The sequence below is a fragment of the Aythya fuligula genome, chromosome 3, assembly GCF_009819795.1.
Source record: "Aythya fuligula isolate bAytFul2 chromosome 3, bAytFul2.pri, whole genome shotgun sequence".
Taxonomy (NCBI): Eukaryota; Metazoa; Chordata; class Aves; order Anseriformes; family Anatidae; genus Aythya; species Aythya fuligula.
In genome coordinates, this window is record NC_045561.1 from 11739045 (window position 1) to 11765185 (window position 26141).

The window sequence follows — 26141 nt, forward strand, 5'->3', positions numbered from 1 at the left end:
TGCTCATATTGACAATGATTGCTATTGGAAATAATCATAAAATTGAGAGCCTGGGAAGAAGCATGATGCGTTTGAAAATGGATTTTTGGGGGAAGGTTTATTTTCCCATGCAAACAAACTTCTTGTAGCCCTGAATCACACCTGAGCCACATGGAGTCTGGCAGTTGGTGTATTGTGTGACGATATAGTGCTGATATTTTCCTCCTATGGGTCCATCAGTACAAGAAAGGTCTACGAGAACTCAGGCAGTGGGGGAAAAGGTGTCTGTGCTGTCTGTCACACGCCTCTGCAGTAACTTCTGTGATGGAGGCTGTTGCTTTCCACATCTGTGCACTTGGGCAGTTTCTTCCCATTCCTGGGAAGGTCAGTGTTTCTACCATCAACTCAGCAGCTACCTCAGAATCATTTCTGAACTAATTCCACATTATCAGGACTTCGTTTCTGTTCTGCATTGTCTGGATTGTGAAGAAAATTGGTGGCATCATGTAATTCAAAGTATGATGCTTTTTACTTTTTAAGAATTTTATATATATAGAATCATAGTTGCCAAAAGACGTGGGTGGAGAAGCTCAAGTTTTAAAATAGTTTCTTTCATTTTGATTTTATCAGTCATTCACTGTACAAACCAACTAGTCAGCTGGACAGCTTCACTGGGGCAGGGAGGTATTTTTCATTGTACCTTAGGAACCTGAGTTGCTAAGCTGCAGAGAGAGAGATTTTCTGCAGGGGGTTGAGGCATGACTTCTGAAAGCTCTTCTTTGGCAGGTATGCTTGGAAAAGAGAAATTGGGCCTTTTCCCACAGCGTGTGTTAGCAATCAGGACCTTTGCACTTCAGAATCTTAGAAGCTCTTTCTGCTACAAGAAGGGACTTGAACTATCCAAATTAATTCTACTGATAAGGAAATATTTTAGTATTATGTATTCCTCTGAGAGTTTGCATATTTCAAACCTGTCCAAAGAACTTGCCTTCTCTCTCTACAAAGATCTGTAACTGCTTTTATGGATCTTTCTCAAGACAGAAATTAACTGCCCCTCTGCCCATAACAGAACAAAGCATACAGACATGACTTGTCCTTTCAGGATATAAAAATCCTTTGCTTTAGGACATCTTAAGTAATTTTCACCTTTAAAAGATTAATATATTCTTTTTGATTACCTGGCAGGAGTTGTGTTTTTTTTTTCTGTAGTGCTGGTCTAATTATTTGAGTTTGTTTTCAGTGTGAGCATGAATGGGAAAGAACGAAACAATCATCAGTTTGTCACAGGATTACTGTGACACACCTAAAAATGCAAGCAAGATAGGTAGTTCTGTAGGCAAAGGTAACTGCTTACATGAAGTATTTGGATCTGTGGTAGCTGTTTCTGTAACATATGCCAGCATAGACTGAATTAGAGGAGTCGTATTAATTCTTACAGCTGCTGTTAGCCAAGAGAGAAGCATAACTGTCATTTTCCAAGTGATGATGCTGGGTCTAGAGACAAAAGAAAAAATACATTTTGTTGTTAGAAACCAGCCATGGAACAAATGGGCAATTGCAATTGGCGTTTGCAAGGAACGGCTGCTCTAGCAAAGAGCCTTCGTACAAAGCAGGCTAGAGGAGAAACTTGTAATAATCTGCATCCTCTGGGGGAGGCTGGAGAGAGACTTGGAAACAGGAGCAAGAGATGCTCTCTCTTTTTCCAACAATAATGTGAATCTATTTGTGTTAAAGCAGTTCTCCCGACCCTTTTGCTTTTGTCTCACTAAAGCTTGTTTAAACTCCATGCTAATTTACTGAAGGGTATGAGCACACAAGCCAAGGGACTGGACCACTGCTGAATGATGATTTATTGTTGGTGATGCCCTCATATTTTATGCTGGTACACACGTGCCTCTTACTGAGGCAGGTTGTCACCCATTACCACAGCTCAGGTGATGAACAATAAGTCGTCATTTTGGTGTGATTCAGTAGCATTTGGTGATGTGACAATACCCTTAGCTGTGTTCCACCCTCCTGCCTGAACTGTTTTAACATGGTTTGAGCTTCAACTAACAACTCTTTTTTTCTTTTTAGCGAGAAAATTCCCCTTTATCTATCCCTGGCTTTCAGTCACAATGTAAATAACTTGAGTTTCTTGATCTCTATCTAATGAACAGCCTGACAGTAGCGATTTTTTGGACAATTCAGAGGATATATACTACACTGCAAGATCTAACCTGGTATTTTTCATCTTATGCCTTTCTTTGTCAGTGTTGGTTTTGTCTTTATTTTCCTTTTCCAAAGCTCATGTTCTGTCCTGTTGTTGTAGTGGTGTTCTCATCTGTGTAAAAGCCATTTGGTGCAAGGATTATTCTATATGAATGTTTCTGTAACATAGGATGGAATTCTTACAATGTGCAGTACTGAAAGTGTTTAACCCATACTCATGTTTCGTTAAATCACTTCTGTAGAAGGGGCTCAGTATTACACGTTCATTCAAACTTATTTAACTGCTTTACAATGCATAACGTGTTAATTTTATGGAGGGTGATTAAAAAAGAGAAACTACATCCTCTTCGTATTTTTGCTTGGTAGTTCCTTTAAATAGTTCCATGAAAGACTATAAAATTATATAAGTTTAAATATCCAAATTCTCCAGATAGCAGTTATATTACAGAATGAATATAAACTTAATACAAATAACAGAAGGCAGGGTCATAAGTGTTTTCAATGGCATTTGGCACCATTTATACTCTGATATATTTTCCAAATTTTCTGTTACCACACTGCTAAAGAATTCAGTTGTTAGCACTGCAGCATGGAAATTACTGTAGAAAGCAAATTTTCTTATTTCTTTACTCTTTAGGCACAACGTAGTTACGAAAGTAATGCTTCTGACTTTGACAACTTCTTATATGGTGGAAAAAATGAAGAAACATTTTGTAGCAGATGAGGATTGTTTTAGTGGATTTCTTTGATTTGTGAGCTTTTTAGTATAAGTGTACTTGGGGGGAGGAATGGAAGACTGAGGTGTTTGGGGATGTTTTTTGTTTGTGATTTTTTGTTGGTTTTGGCATCAGTTGGCTTGGTGCAACTTGAATCTGCCAATGCTGTAATTACTGAGAGCTTTGACTCATTTTTGGAAGGAACTTCATGTGGAATTCCTTGGTAGAAAAAATGTTTCACAAATTGTTTTGAGATTAGTAGCTTAGATTTCCCTATATGTGGTGGGAACAACTCATCCTGTGCAATTGCTCTGTTTTTGGGGATGGGTTTTTCTTGATTTTATTTTTGTTTTGCCTTGTTTTATTTTTCAGTTGCTGCTTTTTTTTTTTTTTTTTTTTTTTTTTTTCTTCAGATCTCCTTTGGCATTGTCACATATCCCATTAGCTTAAAATCTGAGGGTCTAAAGGGGAGATGAGAACGCATCTCCCAAGTGAACCGTCCTTCTGTTGCATGAGGCCCTGGGCAACCTGATCTAGTGGGTGGCATCCCTGCCCATGGCAGAGGGGGGCTTGGAACGAGGTCATCTTTAATTAAGGTCCCTTCCAACCCGAGCCATTCTATGAGTCTATGATATGTTGTTTTGCACATTTTCAGAAATGTTTACTGTGATAAAATTGATAAACTACTGATATTGCAATCATGAGAGGGTATAGCAGGGCCAAATATCTTTCAGTTAAAATATTTTTGCTGTATTTAAGCATTAGTTCAGAAATAGCCTCAGGTATGTAGTATCTTGAGGAAAAATATTATTTTCTTCAAGCTGTGACTTCTTTCAGGTTATTTTTCCACCAGATGGGTTCTAGTGGAAAAATAGAGCTTACTGTTGACAGGATTCAAATCAAAAAGTCATGTTGAGCAAATTTTAGTTTGGGTTATCCTGGTCATCAATGAAATATTGTGTTGAAAATCTTTTTCATAGCTGAAAAATTGTTTTTGGATGCATCCACCCCGGTCTTGGAAACTGATTGATAACACTATAGTCGCTTTTTTTCTTCGTATTGGAGGAAAAATTAAATGATTCTACATTGGACTTCATACAATTTAGTCTGGAGTATTCAACACACAGTGGAAAGTATTGAATTCTACTTTTTAAGGAAGTGGGGATGGAGGAGGTGAAAATGTCAAGTTTCAAACTGAAGTTGTTTTCAGTTGCTGTCAAGTTAGCGTTCACTTTAGATTTCTCTGGCAAAGTATTCAGTAAGGGATTTGTGGTTATCATGCAATGCTTGCTGTTAAATTTGCCAGAGGTATTTATACATTAGATCCGTGGGGGTTTTTTTTGCTTATAAACATTCTGGATTTAATATTTTTTAATAGTCTTTGGCAACAGTTAATTTTCAGAATGCAGTGTTTCAGCATAGCTTTTTGGTGTTAGTTATTTATTTGTGGCATAGAAATTGAGAGATTTATAGGAAAACCTTAAGTTAAGGAGAAGTGACTGACGTAGATGATAAACTTTGCCCGGAAGACTTACTCTTTAGTTTGTTGAGATCATTTTTCTCCTCACTATACATGCATGTGTATGATTTTCACTTTGTTAAAAGCCATATATATTCCTATTCCTGCTTAGTTATACTATATTTTTAGAGTTATATTAGTTATCTATTAGCTGGATTTCAGAAAGTCTTCATACTTCGCTCTGCTTTAGTTAATGAAATGATGTGTGATCCTTAGAAGAAAATGAGTAAAAATGTGAGGGGAAAAGTACGTAAGGGTTAGGAATGTGTTTGGTTTTTGCTTTTTCTTTTCCTTCACTGTATGTTTTCAGTACTTTCTACCTCAGCAGAAGTAATCAAGAAGATGAGATGCTGAATTTTGTTGCTAGAAGGCAGTTTTAAAATATTGTGTAGAGGTGTCTGTTTGATTGGGGCCTTACCATAGTTAATTAGGGTGGTAATGTTCGCTTACGTGGATGCAAAATAGTGCTGTTTGTGCCAAGCAGACACTCAGACAAAACGTATAGAGAACTGAAATACAAGGAAGAGGGGAACAATAGCTACGTAGCAGTAACGCACAGGAAACCTCAGTCAGTCACCAGGGAGGAATTACTTTTGCTCATGGTTAAATATATATATATAATTAGCTATTTCTGCTATCCACAGAAAATAAAGAATGTGATTTTTAATGAAGTAAAGGCATTGGAAGTGTATATTCATTAAGAAATATTAAAGCTTGTCTTAAAATAAGCATTCTTTTTTATGGGGTAGCATGATAGGAACTGCTTAATCATTATTCTTATTAAGAAATAGGGATGCATATGTGCCTTCTTGTTTGCTAAGTTTGTAGTCAAAGGTGATGTGTAGTCTTCAAAATTCAGATTTACTTCCCCAGCACTTTGTGGATTTAAAGACTTAAGAAACAAGGTCATTTGAACAAACAAAATGAATAGATTAACGTTCCAGGATTAAAAGATACGTGAAGTAACTGCAAATTGCTGGTTAACTGTATACATTCAGTTTTGCTTTTTGAGAGACTGAACACTTAAAATAAATTTTTCAGTACAGCTCAGCCTTCGAGAACAAATCTGTTGATTAGGAAAGAAGACTAAAATTTACAGTAATGCTTAATTCATCATGAAGTTCTGCAGAAAATTCAATAGCTTTTTTTTGAAGCTTCAACTGCTGAAGATACTGTAGATTTAATCATTCTTGGGGAACTTGTTTTATAGCATCGTTGATTTCTTTGAAGGGTGTAATTTGCCGTTTTACATGACTTCTTCCTTTAGTTATACCCAGACTGGTGAGAAGAACTAGTGGTTATTCCCTGTATTATCTCTTTTCCAGAGTGATTGTTGTCAGCAAATAGCCTTCTGTCTTGTACACAGTTATGTTGGCTCAGGAATGGGTCCTTCATAACCTGAGCTTGAAAGCAGAATAATCTGGGGTTGTGTCTTAGATTTAACAGCAAAGTTATTAATGATTTTCTCATTCCTACTGGGTGTAGGTCTTAAGCTTCTTTTGGAAAATGTTTAGTCATTCAGACTCATTTAGTGTGAATGTTGTCTGATTAGAAAGAGTTTTTGTTAACTAATTGGCATGGTATGTATCTTAAATGAGAATATTCATGGAGATTAATAATGTTGTTGGGCCACTTTCAGGATGTGGGTGAGGTGATAGCCTTTATTAAAGCAGATGTTGCATCATTTAGTAATTCATGCTAATTTGTTCTTCCCAGTGGGAATCCATACATGATAAGGTTTCTGTTTTGTTTATGTTTACATTTGGCTTTAAAAATAAAAATCTACTTACACTTGTTCTTCTTATAAAGTATAATAGCTCTGTGGAGGGCTTATATGATAAATGCAGTACTTATCTATGTTAGTGTATTAAATATATAGCTAGAAGGTGTATAAAGTCACAATTCCAGGATACATTTGGAAAAAACAAAAAAAAAAAAAAACAAAAACAAAAACAAAAACAAAACAAAACAAACAAAAAAAAAACACTAGCACTTTCAAAGAGCCGACTAGCTCTCAAAATGTATCTGGTAATCAAGAGTGAAAAAGTAGGTTTCCCTAGCAATGGGTTACTTGACCCCACATCCCCACATTTAGGTTGAAAACCAGAAATATTTTAAAAGTTTGCAAGAATGCTAACAGGCTAGTCAAGGACAGGGAATGAAAAATATATCCAGTTATAATCATAGTGAAAAAAATGCTAATAGCACAATGGTAAAATGAATAAAAAATAAGCTTTTGTCCTTTTAAAGAATTTAAGCATAAGTAATTCTGGCAGATGCCATTTTTCATAATGAGGAATCCAGTGAAGCTTGTAAGGTCTTGTGACAGGTGAAGGCTCTTTATGTTTGCTTATTTTCTCTTATTAATTTTCCTGTCGTTGCTGTACAATGTATATGGTCATGCATTGCATGATGTGTAAATTAAAATGGACAAGCATTTTATGTCTGGCCAACATAAGATTTCTGTTTCCTGCTTGTGATTAATGTGATTGTGCAACATGCAGACAAAGCACTTGACACTCAAACTGAAAATCTCAGATTTCGGTATACCGGTCTGGGGTTATTTTTCTCCAACAATCCTTTTTCTGGCATCCTTTTACACAGACTCACGCCGCCTGTTTAACCTTGTTGTTTGTGAGTCTAGTGATATCTTATGTTTCCAGTCTTGTTATTTTCTGCTGCAGGCCTGAATCCCCAAATACCTGTGCTTACATTTGGCTGCTGTGGACCTTTTTGAATAAATTATTTTTGGAATAATTACTGACTCACAGTCAGGAGAATTAGATCAGTGTATCTCTGGTGGATTGGGGTGTGTCAGCTGATGGTGAGGACCAGCAGAAAGAAATTGCCTGGATGATGTTATAGATACTGGGAATTACCAAGGCTGAAATTGCAGAGGGCTTAGGATGGCCTTTCACAGGGGAGGGAGATTCTCTGAGTGAGCTGTTGGGGTACAGGAATAGAGTAAAACTGTGGAGAAGGAAGATAAGGATACCAGAAGGTATCAATAATACCCGTGACTGAGGCCTAACCCCTTCCACCTGCTACCTCATGGAGCCTGAGGCATGGCCCTAGAGGAGGGCGAGCCTTCCACCTGCATGGCCATTTCTGAGCCCTTCCTTCCTGTCACCTCATTTTTCTGTGGGGAGTGGGTAGGGTTTGTTGGTGGTTCAGAGTTTAATTCTAGAAAGTGGTGTGTAATAAACTCATACTAAGGCTGACAAGTCTCCAAGGTTCAGGAAATGGCAGCTTTGGGCTTGCCATTGCGGTTTTTATACAACCCTCTGATCTCTACCTTTTTACATCATATCAGTTACGTGTTGTTTATTTCCACAATATCTCACTTGTCCTGGGAAAATATGAAAAGTCACTGAAGCAATCAAATGCTACTGACAGCTGTGGTAGAAACACCCATGTGGAAACTACTACTTAGCTTTACAGAGTAGAGTTGAAGGTGCAGTAAACAAAACCTGGAACTCCTTGCCAAGTAGAAAACAACCTTTCATAGCTTTGTGTGAAGTGATTGCCCTTCAGTTTGGGACTGAAAGCTTGTGGTGGCTTGTGCTTTGGTATCTGGGAGCACTGGAAAATCTTGTAGGAGACTTCTCCCCTGATTCTTAAAAACAGCCTTTGCGAGATCAGCCCCGTGAGTTGTCGTTGTCTAGCCCAAGCTCTTGCAGCGTGGCTCTCTGGGCACTTTTCTGAAGGATGGCATGGTTTTGATACAGGCTGCAGCCAAAAGAGGCCTATTCTACAGAAAATACTACAAAACTATTGAAAAGTTGTCTAGGGAGGAGCAGTGTAGCTTCATTTGTCACTAACTTAGGTGATAAGTGACTAATTTCTCCTGGTGAACACACACAGTGTTTTGGGAAGCAAGTTTATGTGCAGATTTCTGTGTGATCCATCTCAAGAAGCCAAAACCATTTGATTATAGCAGTATCCTCCTGGCAGACGCAAAGTTGTTGGTGCTTCAGTATGGTCTCTTTATTCCCATTAATGAATTAAATTTGTATGCCATACGGCATCCATTGAATAGTAGTGTCTGAGGCCTGTTGGCACTTCTTTTTCTGAGTAGCCAGCCCTCGGTGATAGCTTGAGTGCTTTATTTTGCTGCCCGTTCTGTTAATACTGTATTTTTATTTTTGATACAAAAGATATTGTTAAAATCTACATAAGAACATAGAGTTATCCCTCAAATATATATCGGATAACCAGAGCTATTAAAACCCTTTTAGTGTCTTCTTTGCTTATTTCTTTAACATTGCCATCTGCTAAAGGCATTTCAGGCTCTCTGCCAGAAGAACTCCCCATCTGAAAGGAATACTATTAATGTGCCAGGGAGGGATGGCTGGCTTCTGTAAAAACTAGTGCGATCAATTTGATGGGGCTTGATCCATCACAAAGTCCTTTTTGTTGTTTTTTTTTTTTTTTTTTTTTATTTCCTTTTCTACAGCTGACTTATTTGAGGAAAGGATCTGTGAGGCTAAGGAAGAAGCTAATGACAGAGTTTTAAAAGGAATTAGAGGTGCAGCAAGCTGGCAGAGGAGATTTTCAGGTGTGGTGGGCTTGAGAATGGTGTTAGAGGCCAGAGGAACTAGTTGGTGTGGTGGTTCAGGTGTTGTAGAGAGGGGTAACAGCAGTGGGATTGATGTGGGGTATGTGTTTGCTCACCTGTTCATCTTAAAGATTCATTCTCTTGTATTTCAGGATCTACAGCTAGAATATGGTCATGGTCCTCAGGGTGGCTACTTCTTGGGTGCAAATAAGTGAGTAAACAATGGCATTTTCTGTCATGTATATTCACTCAAGGCTGTTATACTACAAGTTCACAAATGTGTGTTTAAACACATCAACTGAAATGGATGTAGTAAAATGTCACGCTTATTTATATCAGTTATGGTTCCAAAGTCACTATTTATACAATATTAGTAATTGATACAGAATTACAGCACCTTTCAGTATTTGAGGCAATGTTGATCGTACTGTCTCTGTGGTGCTGTGAGTCTCCTTTTAAGAGCTGTTATCTTGGTCTGCTCGTTAACAAAATGTTCTGCATGGTATGTGTTGCAGAGCACAATTTTACCCCATCTAGTAAGTACCACTGCTCTTTGAAGTTCCGATATGAACCCCTTCTTAGTGTTATAGGGCATGAGGAGCATTCAGTTACACAGGCTTTGAAAAGTAAAATTTACCTGTTTCGAAGACATTTAACTTTATAGGTTTAATAATTTTCTTGTGTTAGTCATGTGAAATAGTTTTCAAAGATATCATTCCTTTCCACTCAGTTTCTTAATTTCTGTTTATGCATGTCAGAATTAGGATGCTTACCTTTGTGTTGCTAAATCAAATCATATTTTAAAAATGCAGGAAATCTAAGCATAAAGCATGCTGGTTTTTTTTTACTATCTTTTATAGATCAGTAAAATCTGTATACCAATATGTGTATAAATCCTATTGTTTCCTATTCCTGCATTTCACCTGTTATTCTTCTGTGTTTTCAAAGACACAAAACAATGAATCTATTCCAGCACAGTAGCTGAATGCACATGTTACTTCAGCTTTTTTTAATGCTGCTGATTTTCTTGATTAGTGTGGTTTTCTTCTAAATTTGATCAAGTTAAAACAGCCTTGTTTTACAGTACAAGGGCCACTGTGCTGAATAGCAGTACATTAATAAATGCAAACGGAAGTGTACTGTGTAACTTAGAAAAATGCAGCACTGTTTGTTTGTATGTAGATGTTTGATTTATGTTCTGAAAGCTAGCTAAAATAATATGCTTCGCATTATTTGCTGATAGAATCATGGGAGCATTTGCCTTGGCTTTTGATAATTAAGATTGTGTGCCACAATTAAACTGTCTTCTTATTCTTATTTAATTCTGAAGGAGTCTCTTAAAATCAGTTGAAGAAGAACTGCATCAGCGGTAATTCTATTCTTTTTTTCCTCTTGTGTGTTTCAAAGTCATTTGCACGTTGATTTCTTATGTCTGTCACAACTAGTTCTTGTTTGTTCCTGTGTGTGCCAAGAAGATAAGAGAGAGGCTTAGTTGGCTGTAATACAGCTGTGCTTTGAAGAAGAAGAATAATCATGATAAAAAGCTAAAAGACAATAGTCTGTAAAAGGGGTAGTAGCCCTTTAATCTCTCTTTTTTTTTTTTTTTTTTTTTTTTTTTTTTTTTTTTTGCATTATCCAAATAATTTTATTAAAACTCACTCAGCCATAGTACCTTGTTTATTTTCTTAGGGGACACGTGGCACATTTAGAAGATGATGATGATGCAGACGATGATGCTAAACAGTAAGTCCTCTTGTAAAAAATAAATAAATAAAACCTGATACTTGAATAGAAGAAAAAAATAATAAAATGTTGAATTCAAGATACACGTTTAATATTTTTCCTAGGTTACATCATCAGAATTTTGCTTATTGTGCTGATAAACTTGTGGTAAATTAAGGGGAAAGATCTTGTTCCTCACATGATGTAGTTGCCCTTTTGTTTTCTAATTTTGAACAAAATCTGTGTACTTCTATTGAGACAGTAAATTATCTCACCCTTGTCCTGGATGTGTCTTTTAGAAGTAATGACTATGTAAAGCTCTAAAAAAAAAAATACATAAGATGTGTTACCATCTTCTCTAGATGACTGAATTTGTGCTGTCCGCATTCTCAGCCAAGAGAATGCTTATTTAGGTGTTTGAGGATGTTGGAACAGAGAGAACCAGCTTCTTGTGACTGCTAAGGCAGTGTGGATAGGCATATGTTAAAGTAATTATGCTCATTTAATTCCACTGATACAAGTATTTGGGGGCGTTTTCACTTGGCAGATGAGCACTCAAAAAATTTCCAACACACAGCAAGTATGTGGAAATTTACGTTCCTGAATAAATCCAATGTAAAGAAAAAAAAAGATGCCATTGAGACAGATTTCTTGTTTAGTTTCCAGTTAATGGATAATTTTGAAAGCTGTTGCTTCATACCAGAAACCTGTAAAACATGCATTCTCTGTCACTGGACTATTTACCCCTTTCCAGAGAAGCAAATATCTCTTTGTATTTCTTTTCTTGAGGTATTTTACTCTTGTTCCCTTGTAACAAAGGTAGGGCTTTCATCACCTCAATGAACATGATGGACAGCCCCCTTGAAGAAGGGGGCTACCTTGAAGAAGGCTACTGATCTTGATAGTGTCTGATGTCAGCTACTTTACAGTGACAGTACTTTAAACTTGCATTGATTAATGATCAACTTCTCAAAACACAAGGCTGTTTGGTGCAAGTGACATTTACAGAAGAAAAATGATTTAGTCAGTTTTTAGCAGGCATTATTCCCTTGCTAATTCCTTGAGAAATTCTTCGTATTTCATTAAGTGGCTGTCTAAAGATACCATCAATTACACTGTTTGTCAACAATATGAAGCTTCCAAGTATTATCTTCAAGGGGAAGAGAGTGGTAACAACACTCATTGATCTGTTCTCCTGCATTTGGACCGAAGAGCCTCCTCTGCTCGTAACTGCATAGACCTTACTAATGGTAAATGAGGCTTCCTTCACTGTAGGATGAAACGGTCCCCCTATAGCTCCATAATGCCAGATCTACTCTGGTCAGAGCACTGAAGATGCTCTGGATAGCTGCACTGCTGTGAGCCAGTTCAGCTTGGTTCCTCCAGCTGTATTAATGTCTAGATCTCTTCCTTGTGTACAGCTCTGTGTCCTTGTTCATTTTTGCTTTGTTCCTTCCCCCCTGTCTTTCTTGCTCTGTTTGCAGCTAGTATCATCTACTTCAGTCATGTTCTGGGACCAAAAAAGCACCCCATAGCTTCTAGAGAGGTTCTGGTTTGTCTGACCCTAAGGACAGTCACAGATGGTAGTACGAACATGTCTTGAGATTTTTGTATCTTCTCACATTGTATACCTAGTATTCTTTTTCTACTGAGAGGTCCTGAAATTTTCCTGTTATCACAGCGATAAGCCTCAGATGCCTCAGCCTTGACTCAGATGGGTTCTGCACGTGCCTGTTTCCTCTTGGTATCTGTTTGAGTCCAAAGCTCTGCTGCGGTGTGTTGGGACATCAGCTCAGTCTCTCATAGCTTTCTCTGGAGCCTGCTTGAAGATTCAGGGCTCTTATTTGATGTATATTCTGTGAGATGGAGCTGCAGTTGAAGAGCGCATGTGACATCAATAGCTTCTTCCCTCAGACCCAGAACACAAACAATGAAGCAGCTGTCCCCTCACCACTCCAAACTGATGCCACTGCATGACTCCAAAGCTGGATGATTCATAGCAGCAGAGAATACACACACTTCAGGGAATATACAGAATTCTCTCTCTTCTTTTAAGGATTTTGGTTGCTTTGATACGTCTTTTTCTCACACATGTGGCTAATCTGGTGATGCTTGAATTTCCTGGTTATGCAAGTTGAGAAGGCAGAAAATTTTGATGCAGTATCCTGTGTGATCAAAGTGCACATGCACTTTGCTGTTGAAACCAGGACGCACAGTCCTTTGTACAAACATCTATCATATTTGGCAAAAGCTCTGACTTTTTTTTTTTAAACTGGGTTTGACTGCCCAGTAACACTGTGGTGGCTGTCGGAAATGCAGAGAAGGATATGAAAGAAACAGAGTGGAGCTTGGACACACGTGACTGAAGACTTGAGCTTGGTCTCCTGCTCAAGGTGATTGCCACCTGCATTGTGACTGAAGTACCTGTCACAGGGTATCCTGTTCTCAGAAGTCTGTTCCAGCTTCTGTAAAATAAAAGCAGCTGATAAGATGCTAGAACAGAAACTCCGGAGAAGAATGATGCAAAGCAGGCAAGCTGTTGAGCTGTAAACAAGCAAACTGATAACCTTACTACTTGGATATTCTCCCAAAACTTTGGAACGTAATTTAAAAAAAAGCAAAATATTGTGCAAGAATGTCAAGTTTTCACAGCTGTATTCCTGATTTATTTAATGGAAATAATCTTCTGTTCCAGAAGGTTAGGAAACAGTGCAGTGCAAAAGTTTGTAAAAACATCAAAATTCTAGGAAATTAAGATTTAATAAAAATACAGCACATTCTTTAAAATGCAAAACCAACAGAAGAAGAGTACTCCTGATGCTTCAGCTTTCTTTTTTCATGCTACCTTGTCCTGTTGAGCCAACCTGCTGAATGATTAAGTTAAATATGTATTTCCCAAAAGATTTGTGTGAAAAAAAGAAACTCATAGAAGGAGAGGAGAAGGGAAAAACAGTAGGTTAGCTGTATATAGCATTTTTTTTCTTTGCTTTCATTTGGAAGGCTGTTATGAAAAGTTTGTGGTAAATTTTTTCAAGGAATGGTATTAGTCAGTTTAACTCTCCATTGCCTTATATATTTACAAATGGCTCTCTAGAAAAGCTTACTGAGAACCCAAACTTTTTTTCCTCTCAACAGAGTAAATGTCTGCTCTGCATCTCCTTGCTTTTTTCCACACAAGCATGTCCCACAAATCAGTTCAGGTCATTTGTGGTCTCAAGGATCCGTGATGCTTGAGTTTTCTGGTAGTATATGTGGTACACACAGCAATAAGAAACATGTTTGAAGGTATTCGAGTACGATGCAGTTATTTTGATGTAATAGTGCTGTTGACAAGTTAATGGTGTATGTATAGGAGTTACTTGTGTGGAATTTATAGAATCCTGTATCCTCTTGAACACTGCAATATGAGATTCAAAGAAATACACCAGACAGCAACCTGTCGTGTTTCTTTTCTTTTACAGTGCCACTATGAAACCTAAAGTACCACCTCCTTTACCACCAAAGGCAAGTGAGGGGGGATTTGTTGCCCAGAATAAAAGGGATGCCTTTAAAAATAAATCAATGAAGAAATGCTGATGGTTCTTTAGGGTGAACCATGACTTAAGGACTAGAATCAAATTTTAAGTCAAGTGTGTGTTTAGGGGGAGTTTGGTGGTTACCATAATATGAGCAGAATTGGAGAAAAAAAAAAAAGTCAGATTGCTATCAGTTGGCTAGGCAAAAACTGCAGGTTTGATTACTCACTGTGCTTCACTAACTATCTTTGTATAACTGAAAAGGATTTTACAAGCAGCTTTAGTGCAGCCAGTGACGAAACAATGTTGTCCTTTGTGATTGCACTCCCTATTTGGGGTTCTTTACACAAATCTCTGGCTGTGTCATTGTACATTCCCTAGTTTCTATTTAAATGTCTGGTTTGGTTATCTGTAGTCATGAACGGTGACATTTCAGTATATCCAATAATTGTTTAATGCATAACTTGAATGTAATTTTGAATTTGATTTTTTGTCATAAGATTTTTTATTACTATTGATTTTCTTCTAATGATTTTTTTTAAAAGGAAATCTTCATAGCATAACATGTTACTTTATTAATTTACCTGTGAAAATTCCAAGATCCAAATACTTCATGTCTTTTTCACCAACAAGTCTTTTTCTATTATGTGAGTCTTTTTTATTGTGTATTTATTACTACTATGTCTTTTCAGCCTAAATCCATCTTTATCCCCCAAGAAAGCCATTCTTCTGAAAATGATAATCAAGGGACAATCAAGAGATGCCCAACGTCTGAGAGTCCAGCAAAATCTGCATCTCAAGTTCCACCCAGACCACCCCCACCACGGTTACCTCCGCAGAAATCTAACGTTTTAGGTAAGAGTTACACCAAGAAGTGTACAGGAGGTATTGCTTAAATAATCTGATGTGATTTTGTCTACATCTATGCACACCTTAAAGCATGCTGGAGTGGGTGGGTGTTTTTGTAGTGGGTGAGTAACTGAAGGTGCATTGAAATTAAAGAAAAAAAAGCACACTGAAACTCTTAATGTACTTTCAAGTAAAGCCACTGACACAATTCCTTGCTGATATCAGTGGTGACGTAGTCGCCTTTCTAAGCGACATGCTCGTAATGTTGTATACTGAGATTGTCACAGGGAATAAACGTTTTCCTGTGTGTAAGTTTCAGATTCTTGCCCTGTGTGTCAACTGTTATGGTAATTTGGTATCCGTAAACACGTCAAGATTACAGTTCTGCTTTCAAAGTTCAATTTTTATATGTAGTGAACGGGGTTAGGCAGTATACCAGGTAGTAGTGCTTATTTACTGTTTGCTCAGGCTGTTCCTTTGATGCTTTTGTTAAGGTCTAATGCTTTGAGTGCTGTACTAGGCTGGCTTGTTTTAAGCAAGTTTGCTGTCTGACTCTTATTTGGTATCTCACTAGATCTTCCTTGCTATATCTTTATTACTGCAGTCGTTGTGTTACATCTTTTGCTGTAACACTCAAGTATCTAGTGCTGAGGAATGCCTCGAGGCTACTAACTAAAAATCAGTAATTGAATTGTTAGCTATATCCAGGCTTCTCTTAGATACTTTAATAACATTTTTCCTCATAACCATGACTGCATCCCTTTTTCTGTCCACACTGGCTTTGTTGCATTAATTACCAACCACTATGGGCTAAGATTGCATGTGGCTTTATAGATGGTTATGTGTGCATGTGTGGGGAATATGTATGCTTTAGAAATAAGGTATTGGATCATGTCCTTGCATCAGTGACACGTCCAGAAATTTTGGCCCTTCAAAACTGTTTTTAGGCTAGACTGGTCTTCAGTTTAAGGTAGAACACATTTTTAAATCTGAATCTCTTTAGGTAACGGCTTCACTTCTGTGCAATTAAATGGTGAAAGAGAAGGATCACCACCTCAACACAATGAAGACAGAGACACTAATTTTTCAAGGAAAGAAAGGAAAGAAATACTGGTGGGTATTTAAGCTTCTAGATGTTATTCTAATGTCTCAGCTGCTTTAAATGAGCAACAGAAAGGAGTAAGCATGCTTTTTAGAGTAGAAATAATGTTGGATGGCATCTTGTTTACTTGATTCAAAGCACATTTTTGCTAGATCATCTAGTTGTGATACAGTCTTATGCTGAAGCTTGAGTCAGTATTTCTCAGTAAAAACTAAAATAATCGTGGGTATACGAGGCTTGCTTATATTCACATATTTGAGAGACATCTAATGAGAGGGAGCTCCAGCAAGAGATGTGTCGTGCTGTACTGAGTAATGACTACATAAGCAAATGAGGAAATTAAGGAATATGCTGCCACCTGATGGCTTGCTGGAGGATTTGGCTGATCCTAGAAAGGAGCTGCATCAGGGCTGTTCCCAAATGAGTCCTCCTATCCCAGTGTATGCATACAGCATTTTGGGTGTTCAGGGGAAAAAAAAGATGAACTTAAATCTGGGGAGGGCTGTCCAGATACCTGAGCTGCTTGCCTACTGGCATTTGGAGTACCAGGTTTCAAGGTTTAGTAGCTTAGGTGCAGTGTCAAACTTGAGCTCTGTATACTCATGTGGAGTTGCATCCTTGGACAGAATACAATTTTACACCACCTGATTCAGCTGTGGGCTGAAGAAAGGGAATATTCCTCATCCCTTTCTCTTCTTCCAAGTGAGTTTTTTTTCTTTCGATCAAAGCAGCACATGGCTTCCAGAGTGGTCACTCCATTACTATAATGTAAAAGTGGAAGTGGGAATATGAGATAAAAGAGTGGGAAGCTTGTTCAAGTTTCCCTGTTTCAGAAAACCTGAAACTGCAGCCTTTGGGGGCTTCTTCTAAGGATGAGACTGAAATGTAGTGCTTTTGAGAGAACTGAAGGAGAAATAGGTCAGCTACCTAGTGAACATTTTGGTTTTGTTTTAAGGAACTGCCAGTAATGCAGGTGATACTTCAGAAAGTGTGATTTCCTGAACTGCATTGAACCTGGCCTTTTAAATTGGATGTCTAAAGTTTCCTGTGTTTTTGTAAAACCTATTTCATCAGAAGTGTGCTGTTACTAGAAGGAAATGATGTTGATACAGAACAATGAGTTTAGTACCGACTGATAGAGCTTAACACTGCTTGAAGTATTGAACGGTTGAACAGTTGCTAGAATATTGCTTAAATTACTGGATATAGCATTCTTTCGAGCATCATAACATGAGAATGCTGTGCAAGAGATTATGCAGCTATTCAATGAGGAGATATTAAGGAATAATAGTAGTGGTTTTAACAAAGGAAGATGATACTCTTCATTTGGGATGTGTGGTCAGTAGGGGAGGGGTGGTTAGCAAAATTGTACGGAAAGAAGGAAGTATAGGTTAGAAGGAAAGTCTGTAGCCTAACCCCATGCTCAAAAATAGGAGTGTAGACAAAGCCCTGCTGTGGATTTTAGATCTGTTATGTGACACTGAACATGGTGATGTGTCCCAGGAGGTGCCTTCTATTACAAATGTGCAACAGAAATCTTTATCGTCTAAAAAAAATATCTATGGGGAGGGTTTTGTGTGTATTTATTTCCTGTTAATGTCATTATGCTTGATTATTTATTAACTGCTTTTAACAGCAGTGTACATTTTTAATATACATTTATATTTTGGTTTTGCTGTAGTGTGGGGAGATAATATGCATGTCCATGCATATGTACACTTGTGAGTATAAACAGTTTTTTAACTTTTATTTTTCAGAAACCAATTAGTAATGGCCTTCCTCCCACACCTAAAGTACATGTGAGTATTACTGAGACATACAAATGTATCTTTAAGGCAGGACGTGTTTTCTTACTAAAGCTGAGAAAGTATACTTTCTGAATATTTGTTGTATTTAAAATTAAAAAAAAAAGTGTAAAAGTATCTCTTAGAAATGTTAATCCACAGGTGTAGCATTTCAGAAGTCACAGCTGAGTTTGTGCTAAGTAAATTCTGGAATTTTTTTGGTTTGTTTGCAACATGTAAAAGTAAATGAGAATTCTGTGACAGTAAATTAATTTCAAGTTTACTGGATGTACTTACTGATCGGTCTTTTCCTGTGGGATCTAAGGAGCTGATACCTCAGGAATTGCAGAAGTAGCACTAAGTTCATACTGTGCAGCTGTAGGTTTCAGAACTTCTGAACATAGCATTCATAGATGCCTTAGGGCTGGAAATAACTGGCTACAATCACATAAGTGCACCTTCATAATGTAAAGCAAAGTAGAATTTCATTGTATTACCTGTGTGAACTTGTCATTGTGCTTCTAGCCAGCTCTGCCATCAGAAGAACTAGTCTCTCCCTTTTCTTGACCCTTTGTTTCTGCCTTTAGCATTCTCCTCCTTGGATGCTGGAGTGTGCATTCATGTAGTTGTGCAGGGAGCCAGGGAAGGTGTTTTTAAACAAACCTTTTGGTACGTTACTCCTAAGCCAGATCAGTTTCTCATCTTTACATCAGAAAATTAAATAGCTACAAGGATGCACAAGGGCAGATGATACTCTTTTTTGCTTCCTAACTATTTTAAAGGAGTAGGAAGGGTTAAGGCAGAAGTCCTGCCTCTTTTACTTAGAGCTGTAATACCTTGCATAAATGCATGGGATTGTTGCAGAGCTCCAAATTCTTGATATATTTAACATTGGTTATTGAGGTCAACCCTGTTCTAATAAACTCAGTGCTAAACTAAATGCATGGCATAGGTGTGTGTATGTGAAACTAGTGGATGATAGCAATTTTGAGATACTTCTGGCACTGAAAACAACTGAATCACATCATGGGGAGGGAGAGATAAGATAACTGGTGACTGGAATGAGAAAAAGGGTAGAAAGTCTAATAGCCTGAAGTGTGAAGTCATGTGTGTTGTACTCCGGCTACAAACTGCAGGGACAGGCCATTCAGAGACTGTCAGCTGCCAATAAAATGGAGCTGTAAAAGAAACTAACTGAATAGAAGGACTTCTGCAGCTGATCGGATGAGTCCTTGGCGTTTGACTGCCCTCGGCATGTTCTTGAATCTTTGTGCTATTAATTCTGTGGTTCTGCTGGGTCCTCAGTAGGGTTAGAAACTTTCCCCTTTGTTCTTTTTCCCTCATCATATCCTGCCTTTTACGTATAATTAGCTATTTCTAACCTTCCTGTTAAGTATTAGGGGCTGATCTGGTACTTTCACACTCCTCTCTACCTCCTGTCTCCATCAGCTGCCAAATAATTGGTTGCAAATCTGCATGTTGCAGAGTGGCACAAAGTGTTTTGCTTCTCAGTGCCCTCTGAAGTAGCGAGATGTTCTGGGACTCTATAATGGTATTTATGCATGGTCGTCTGTCATTTGAGAGACTTGGATCAAATTTCTTAATAACCTGCTCTGGCTGTCTGTTCTTTTTTTTGTTTGTTTGTTTGTTTTTTCCCTTCCTGCCCTCTGTTATTTTTGGATGGCTTGCAGTTCAGGGGAGATGCATTATCTACTATCTCTGAAGGGACGCCTTGCCTCCTGAATTTCCTTCCAGACTGGAATGCTTCCATGGCAGCAGGCAGTTCAAGCTCCCTCACTTTGACCTTTTATTTTGTGTTTTTGTTTCCCCCTCAGCCCCAGCAACTCAGTTTAATAATTTGTTCTGCTTGATTCTCAGCTGTATCCTTGGGATTTGTGTGGTATTTATGGATGATACCCTCAGGCTCTGTTTGCTGTTCTGAAGCATTTATAGCAGCATCTTGGCTCTGTAGGCTTCTCAGAGATCAAGGCTGAGAAAGGCCAGAGGAAAATGGTTGGTCTCTTCTGTTTTCTACCCATTCCTGCTTTCTTGGCCATCTTCACGCTGCAGAACTCAGCTAGGTGTTAACAGTGAACAGCAGCTTCTCTCCACAGCATCTCTCTCCAGTGCTTGGAACAGGGTCGAGGAGAATTGCCTAGCTGCTGACCAGAGCAGCAGAAATGCTTTGTTTCCTCCAAGAGATCAGAACCTCAAGTGTCATTTGATGAATTTTCAGTTGAGTGCCTTCAGTGTCCTGCATGCTTGGAAGGAGGCTTCCATAAACAGTTCCAAAAATCCTTTTATTGTTTTTCATGATATCCCCCCTTCAATCTCCTTGCTGCTGAGGGATTTGACAACATGGAAGCTGCGAGTACATTGAGGTCGCTCTGTGTCAGTATCTTCTCATTCTCCTGCCTTGTCATCTGTGTCTTAGCTCTTACTGATGTTCTTCTGTCTGCAGAAGGATCAACTCACTCTCTAGTGAGCAGCCAGCTCCCTCCTTGGTACTGAGACTTCTGCAGCAATACTAGCAGTGCTGAGGTCTTTCCACTTCTCTTTGTGTCTTCCACATTTTGCTTTTCCCATTGATTTTTTTTTTTCTCTTGCACTAGTAAAACAGACCAACTCATGGTCTTCATAATAGTGATGCGAGAGATGGATGTCCAAACCCCAAAGAGGGCTCTAATTTCTGCTGCTTTTAATTTTAAACAGTTAATTCTGAATTAATTTCTTTGCTCTTTTACACTAAGCTACGTTCAGAAGGCACTGAAATTTGTGCAGACTTTCTTACTCAGCAGAATTTTAACAAAAATTGTTGAAATGTTGACAGGAGAGCTGTTCGTTAATTCACTTATAGGTCAATAATAATTCACAAAGTATTGACAGAAAGTTAAAACGTTGTCATGCCATAGCTCTGTTATAGAATATATAGCTTTGCATAAAGGTGATGTCTGCTTGTATTTGAGATGGAAACACTTACTTAGGAATTATTTTTACGTTTGCCCATCTTTTGGTAAATAGATACGTTTCACTTTACTACCTGTTTCTACTGTATTAGTCATCTACTGTACTGTCAATCAAGTCTGTTTCCTAACAAAATAGGAGGGGTTACTGTGATGTTCAGGGAAGAATGGAGAAAGCCCTGACTTCTGCTTTTCAGTCATTGTGATGCGAATTTACTAATTATTCTTATAGGTGTCCTCAAGTGCTAGTGCTTCATTAGGGGGAGGATGGAGAGATTGACTACAATATACTATGCAAGTCTCTTATTTAGCAGGCAAACTGATTATGGCAAACATAGGATTATGCTAAATAAGGAATGGAATCTTCTACCAGAGGTTTTCCTTCAGGTAGCTATCAGTACTGTAAATACATCAACTCAGAACAATGAATAGGAAATCCAAAATGAAGATTTTAATTGTGGCATGTCCTAGAGTTTTATTTCATGTTTGTGAAGTATGGCAAGAATAAAGCTTCACTTTTGAGACTGTTTGTAAAATCACAGAAATCAGGAACTTTTTCAGGTTTCCCATGTGAAGTAAGTACATGCTTAGACTAGTAATTTAAGAGCTGCTTCAGAAATGTTCATCCTGATATGTTTGTTCAGAAGGGTCTTATGGACAAAGAAAATATCACTTAAAATATATATACATATATTATATATATATATATATATATATATATATATATATAAAAATTCTATTTGCCAGCATGTTGTCTGGATAAGATTATTTTCCATGTGGCGAATGAAGCTACTCTTAACTTGTTAATACTTTTAAATCAAAATAATCCCATTGGAAGTTATGTGGATCTTTATTTATTTATTTTTATTTCTGCAGATGGGTGCTTGCTTTTCAAAGGTTTTCAATGGCTGTCCACTAAAAATTCATTGTGCAACATCATGGATAAATCCAGATACAAGAGGTAGTATGTCCCATCTATTTTACCAATTTTGTCCTCTCCTAGGCTTTCAGGAGTTTTTAGATAAGTACGACTATTCCCTTTAAAGTACCTTTATTTATGTAAGCAGTTCTTCAATTATACCACTCTTGTCTCAAGTACAGTGTGTTTTTTTAAATTACACTGAAGTATATGGGGCACAGTTTTCAACTTTAAAAAAGAATAAATTGCATGTTAACTAAAGGTAAAGAAATATCTTTCAGATTGTGACCCAGCTCTTCTCAGCATTGTAGTCCAAAAGATATCATTCCTAATTTATTTTTAAAAATCTGACTTCCAGAGGTCCTACTTGAGAATTATTACCTCATCATTTACTTATTGTTTGTTTTTTTCCCCCTAATCTTCCTAGTTGTAGTGGTTAGTTTGGTGCATCTCTTAATTTTTACATATCTTTTTAGTGCTTTATTAAATTGCCTGATAAAAAGGATAATTGGTAACACTGTGCTCATATTACCTGCAGTTTCACCTGATTATAGGCTATGTAGACGTGCTACAGAGCCAGTAAGCAAAAAAAGACTGTGTTGGGTTTTTTTAGAAACTGAAATTGTGAAAGTCAGTCTTTTCCACTGACACCTTCTCAATATGAGATGCCTGCCTTGTTTGGCTGTCCAAATGCAAAAGAGGGTATTAATTAACTTCCATTGTCATTGCAATAAACAACAGGTGAATCATGCTCAAGAAGTGAGGCACCCCTAAAGTACTGTGAAAACTTTCCAGTCAATACTTCAGTCAATTCTTCCTTGTAGTTGTATTACAGCTGCATTTTTCTTCACAGTTTGTCACAAAAAAAAAAAAAAAAAAACACCACTCTTAGGTCTTAAAACAGCTTCATAAATTTAAGCTTCCTCGGTGAGATTATATTTTCAGACACCATAACTATCATATGTTGGTTAATTTCCATGTGTGCAATTGTTTTAGTCTAGTTTTGACAAAAGTTCGGTTAAGTGCTGCATACACTTATTTAAAAAAATAAAATTAAATTAAAGATCAGTATTGCTGGATTTGTTTTGTGTTTGCAGATCAATACTTGATATTTGGTGCAGAAGAAGGCATTTACACACTGAACCTCAATGAGCTTCATGAAACGTCAATGGAGCAGGTATATTTCTGGTTTGATACTTCTTTAAAAAAAAAAAAAAAAAAAAAAAACAGAGAAGCAAAAAAACCCACCACCATCCATGACAGTTTGTAGCCACTCATTAATGTAATATATTTCTGTATTATCCTGGAGTTAAATGATTTGTCCAATAGTATGGAATTTCCTTGACATGTTTTGTATGAAGGTCTCTTTTTTTTTTTTTTTTTAAGTTATTTTACAAGATAGGATATTTACATCAAGCGTTATGTTTTGGCTACAGGGAAGTGAGAAGATCCTTTAAAAACTAGATTCCATTCTTTCAATCTTAAAAACAGTTTTGCTGATGAAACTCAACTTACTGAATCCCAGTTAAAACTGTCTTTGCAGAATCTGATAAATAGTAATTTTTTTGAGGGTATAGTGGGGAGGGGGAAATGCCAATTGCAGGTTTTTCTGTATGGTGACTTCTCCAGCTCTTTCATTAATCTCTAAGAGACTTGTTTTCTTTCCTGCCTTCTCCCTAACTTAGGGAGCTATGCATCTGCCAGCAAGATGGAGGAATTTGCAAGGACAGCCTTCACACTGTAAGCTGGAGGCACTGGTGTTTGTTCATTTTCCAGGGTCCAGACTTTGTAGAGATGTCTGTTGTGTTGAGAAGGAGGCTTAGGTAGCTTGCACTGAGCCCCATGTAACCCATAATCATACTGGTGCTTGAGTTAGCTGGTTAAAACTTAGCTCAGGTACTTTGCTGCTGCTGCACTTCAGTTGCAAAACATACCTTGAAGAATATCACTAATGCAATAATTCCTGCAGGCCAAACAGACCAACCAAGTTTTTGAAAAATGGCAAAAATGGAGAATAGATAAAATGAAACTCATGCTCTCATATCCATCCGTGTTTTCTTTAAGTACCATGTTCTGTAGTGCATTGTCAAATGATGTTTTAAGTATTTTAATAAGCACTTGCAGACACAAAGAGGTGCTAGTAAAAACAACCAGTCGTGTCACTGGAGCAATGCGTGGCAGCCTAATCAACCTGCATATTTGAAGTACTGCTGTTCTTCTCTAATCCCCAGATCCAAACCCACTGAGTCACAGTATGCTTATGCAACTACAGAAGATCAATCAAATGTGCAAGTTAAATTTAGATACTGTCAGGCTGTTAGAATATTGCTATTTTTTTTAATAGTGTTTAGGTTATGAGAAGACTTCAGGAATAGAAAGTGCACCCTCTGTGCTGACCATTTGTTACATCCTTATTTATGATAGCAGTCAATAGGGCTTTAACTCCAATAGTATTTTTGAATCCTGTGTTTCACTGTTGTTTACTCCCTAGGTCTGATACAATTCACTGTAAAAGCAAAAGTAGTGTTCTTGGTTATTTTCCACTTCATTTCACTCTGCTAATGGACAAAACAGAAATAATACGTGTATCCAGGAGTCAGTACAGCTTCAGGATGATCTCACACTCTTACAGAAAAACCTTCCAGTTAAAATACATGTCTCTTCAAATCTCTATAATACACCAGCAGGGAGATTACAGGGTTTTTTTAAGAGTAAAAAAAAAATAAAAAATCTTTCTGGGAGATCTGTCTAGTGCAATAGTCTGTTTCCTGCAGCGGCAATAGGAAATGCCCATGAGCTCAGCCACTTTGATGTCCCCTCACAGTCAGTCCCCTTGGACGTCTCTACAGACATTGAATTAGGCATGTTGGAGGGTACATCCCTGCCTGTTTGCCTTCGTGTCCATTTATGGGCCTGTTGGACATCAGTATGTCTAATCCCTCGTTTACACTGTTGATACTGTCCCTTTCCATGAACACTTGTGGCAACAAGCTCCAGAAGTTATGTGAGAGGAAGGAAGAAAAAATACTGTTTTTTATCTTTTTTCTAAAAAGATGCCTTGACAGTTTCAGCCCCTTCTTTCTATCGTGTCTATTAATTTGACAGATAACAATTCTGCCTTGACCATTTGTTGCATTCCTTGATCACTTCCGTGAAACGTGTAACCATATGCAGATGGAGAGTCGCTTCAAGTGCCAGTTCTAATTGTTTCAAGACACTTGGAATACTACAGGCTTTAGAATGGCTTTAGTTTATTGACCATGCTTTGTTTACTGAGGCTTATGTTGTTAAGTGTTTCTCCTTTGAAGGAGAAAGGCTGGTGGTTATTAAAATTTTTGAAAAAGAATGGATTGATCTTTATAATGACACTGTGGGCTAATTACAGTGTACTTGAAGACCTGAATACAAAATGTTCCAATTGTCTAAATGTTAATGTGTATGTTAAATATAGTGTGTGTGCCTAAGATTTACTCAGAATTAACTCTGGAATCCAGGTAAATATTATTTGGCTTAAGCTAATTTCTGCTACAAAAAGCAAGTCAATATTAGTTTTGTCCTGTCGTCTATGCAGACATTAATTGATCGAGTTAATGTGCTCCTATTTTGTATTTATTGAACTGAGTGTATGTTTTTTTCTTCCCTATCAGCTATTTCCTCGAAGGTGTACGTGGTTATATGTCATGAACAATTGTTTGTTATCAATATCTGGTAAGTTGCTCTGCCACCTGTGAGTGGTAGTATTGGTATCCATTTGTTTTCGTATTTGAAGTGGTTTTTTTCTGATTTCCAGGTAAAGCTTCTCAGCTATATTCCCATAATCTGCCAGGACTCTTTGATTATGCAAGGCAAATGCAAAAGCTACCTGTTGCTATTCCAGCACATAAACTCCCTGACCGGATACTTCCCAGGTAAGTATGCATCATCGGGTAATATCAGAACATCTTAATTCAAAGAGTTCAGGGTATGCCTGTGAAAGTCTGGGAATCCCAAATAATTTGGAACTCTGTTCACATGTTCACACATTTCCATAAATAACTCACATGGGTGTTAGCGTGTAGACTTCTACGTTTACGTGAATCAAGATGTGACTATGCTCTTAACAGAGAACTGAGTTTCAGTACGTTTTACCTTCTTGTCTGGAAGCCTCTTGTTTCTGGGTATGGCTCTTGTCAAGCGTAGTCTAGCATGGCAAGTCGTGATTGTCCTTGTGAAACAGAATCTCAGATTAGTGTTGTACCTGTGATATTTCAGGCAAGTAGAAATGGTGATCTTATGTTAGTTACTTGCTTAAGCTCTGGGCAGCC

General features: G+C 37.6%; 1 protein-coding gene across 3 annotated transcripts in view; it reads left to right on the top strand.

Annotated features, from left to right (window-relative positions):
- MAP4K3 (mitogen-activated protein kinase kinase kinase kinase 3) overlaps positions 1-26141 on the top strand; it is a 79777-nt gene that overhangs the window by 36482 nt on the left and 17154 nt on the right. The window contains exons 15-26 of one of the 3 annotated variants that reach the window (XM_032183823.1): positions 2139-2201; positions 9136-9194; positions 10314-10352; positions 10673-10726; positions 14167-14209; positions 14913-15075; positions 16073-16182; positions 17929-17970; positions 21795-21879; positions 22935-23014; positions 25485-25545; positions 25628-25745. In XM_032183823.1, coding sequence (XP_032039714.1) covers positions 2139-2201; positions 9136-9194; positions 10314-10352; positions 10673-10726; positions 14167-14209; positions 14913-15075; positions 16073-16182; positions 17929-17970; positions 21795-21879; positions 22935-23014; positions 25485-25545; positions 25628-25745 — 917 coding nt within the window. The remainder of the gene's footprint in view (positions 1-2138; positions 2202-9135; positions 9195-10313; positions 10353-10672; positions 10727-14166; positions 14210-14912; positions 15076-16072; positions 16183-17928; positions 17971-21794; positions 21880-22934; positions 23015-25484; positions 25546-25627; positions 25746-26141) is intronic. The other 2 variants (XM_032183824.1, XM_032183826.1) reach the window with 2 other exon arrangements.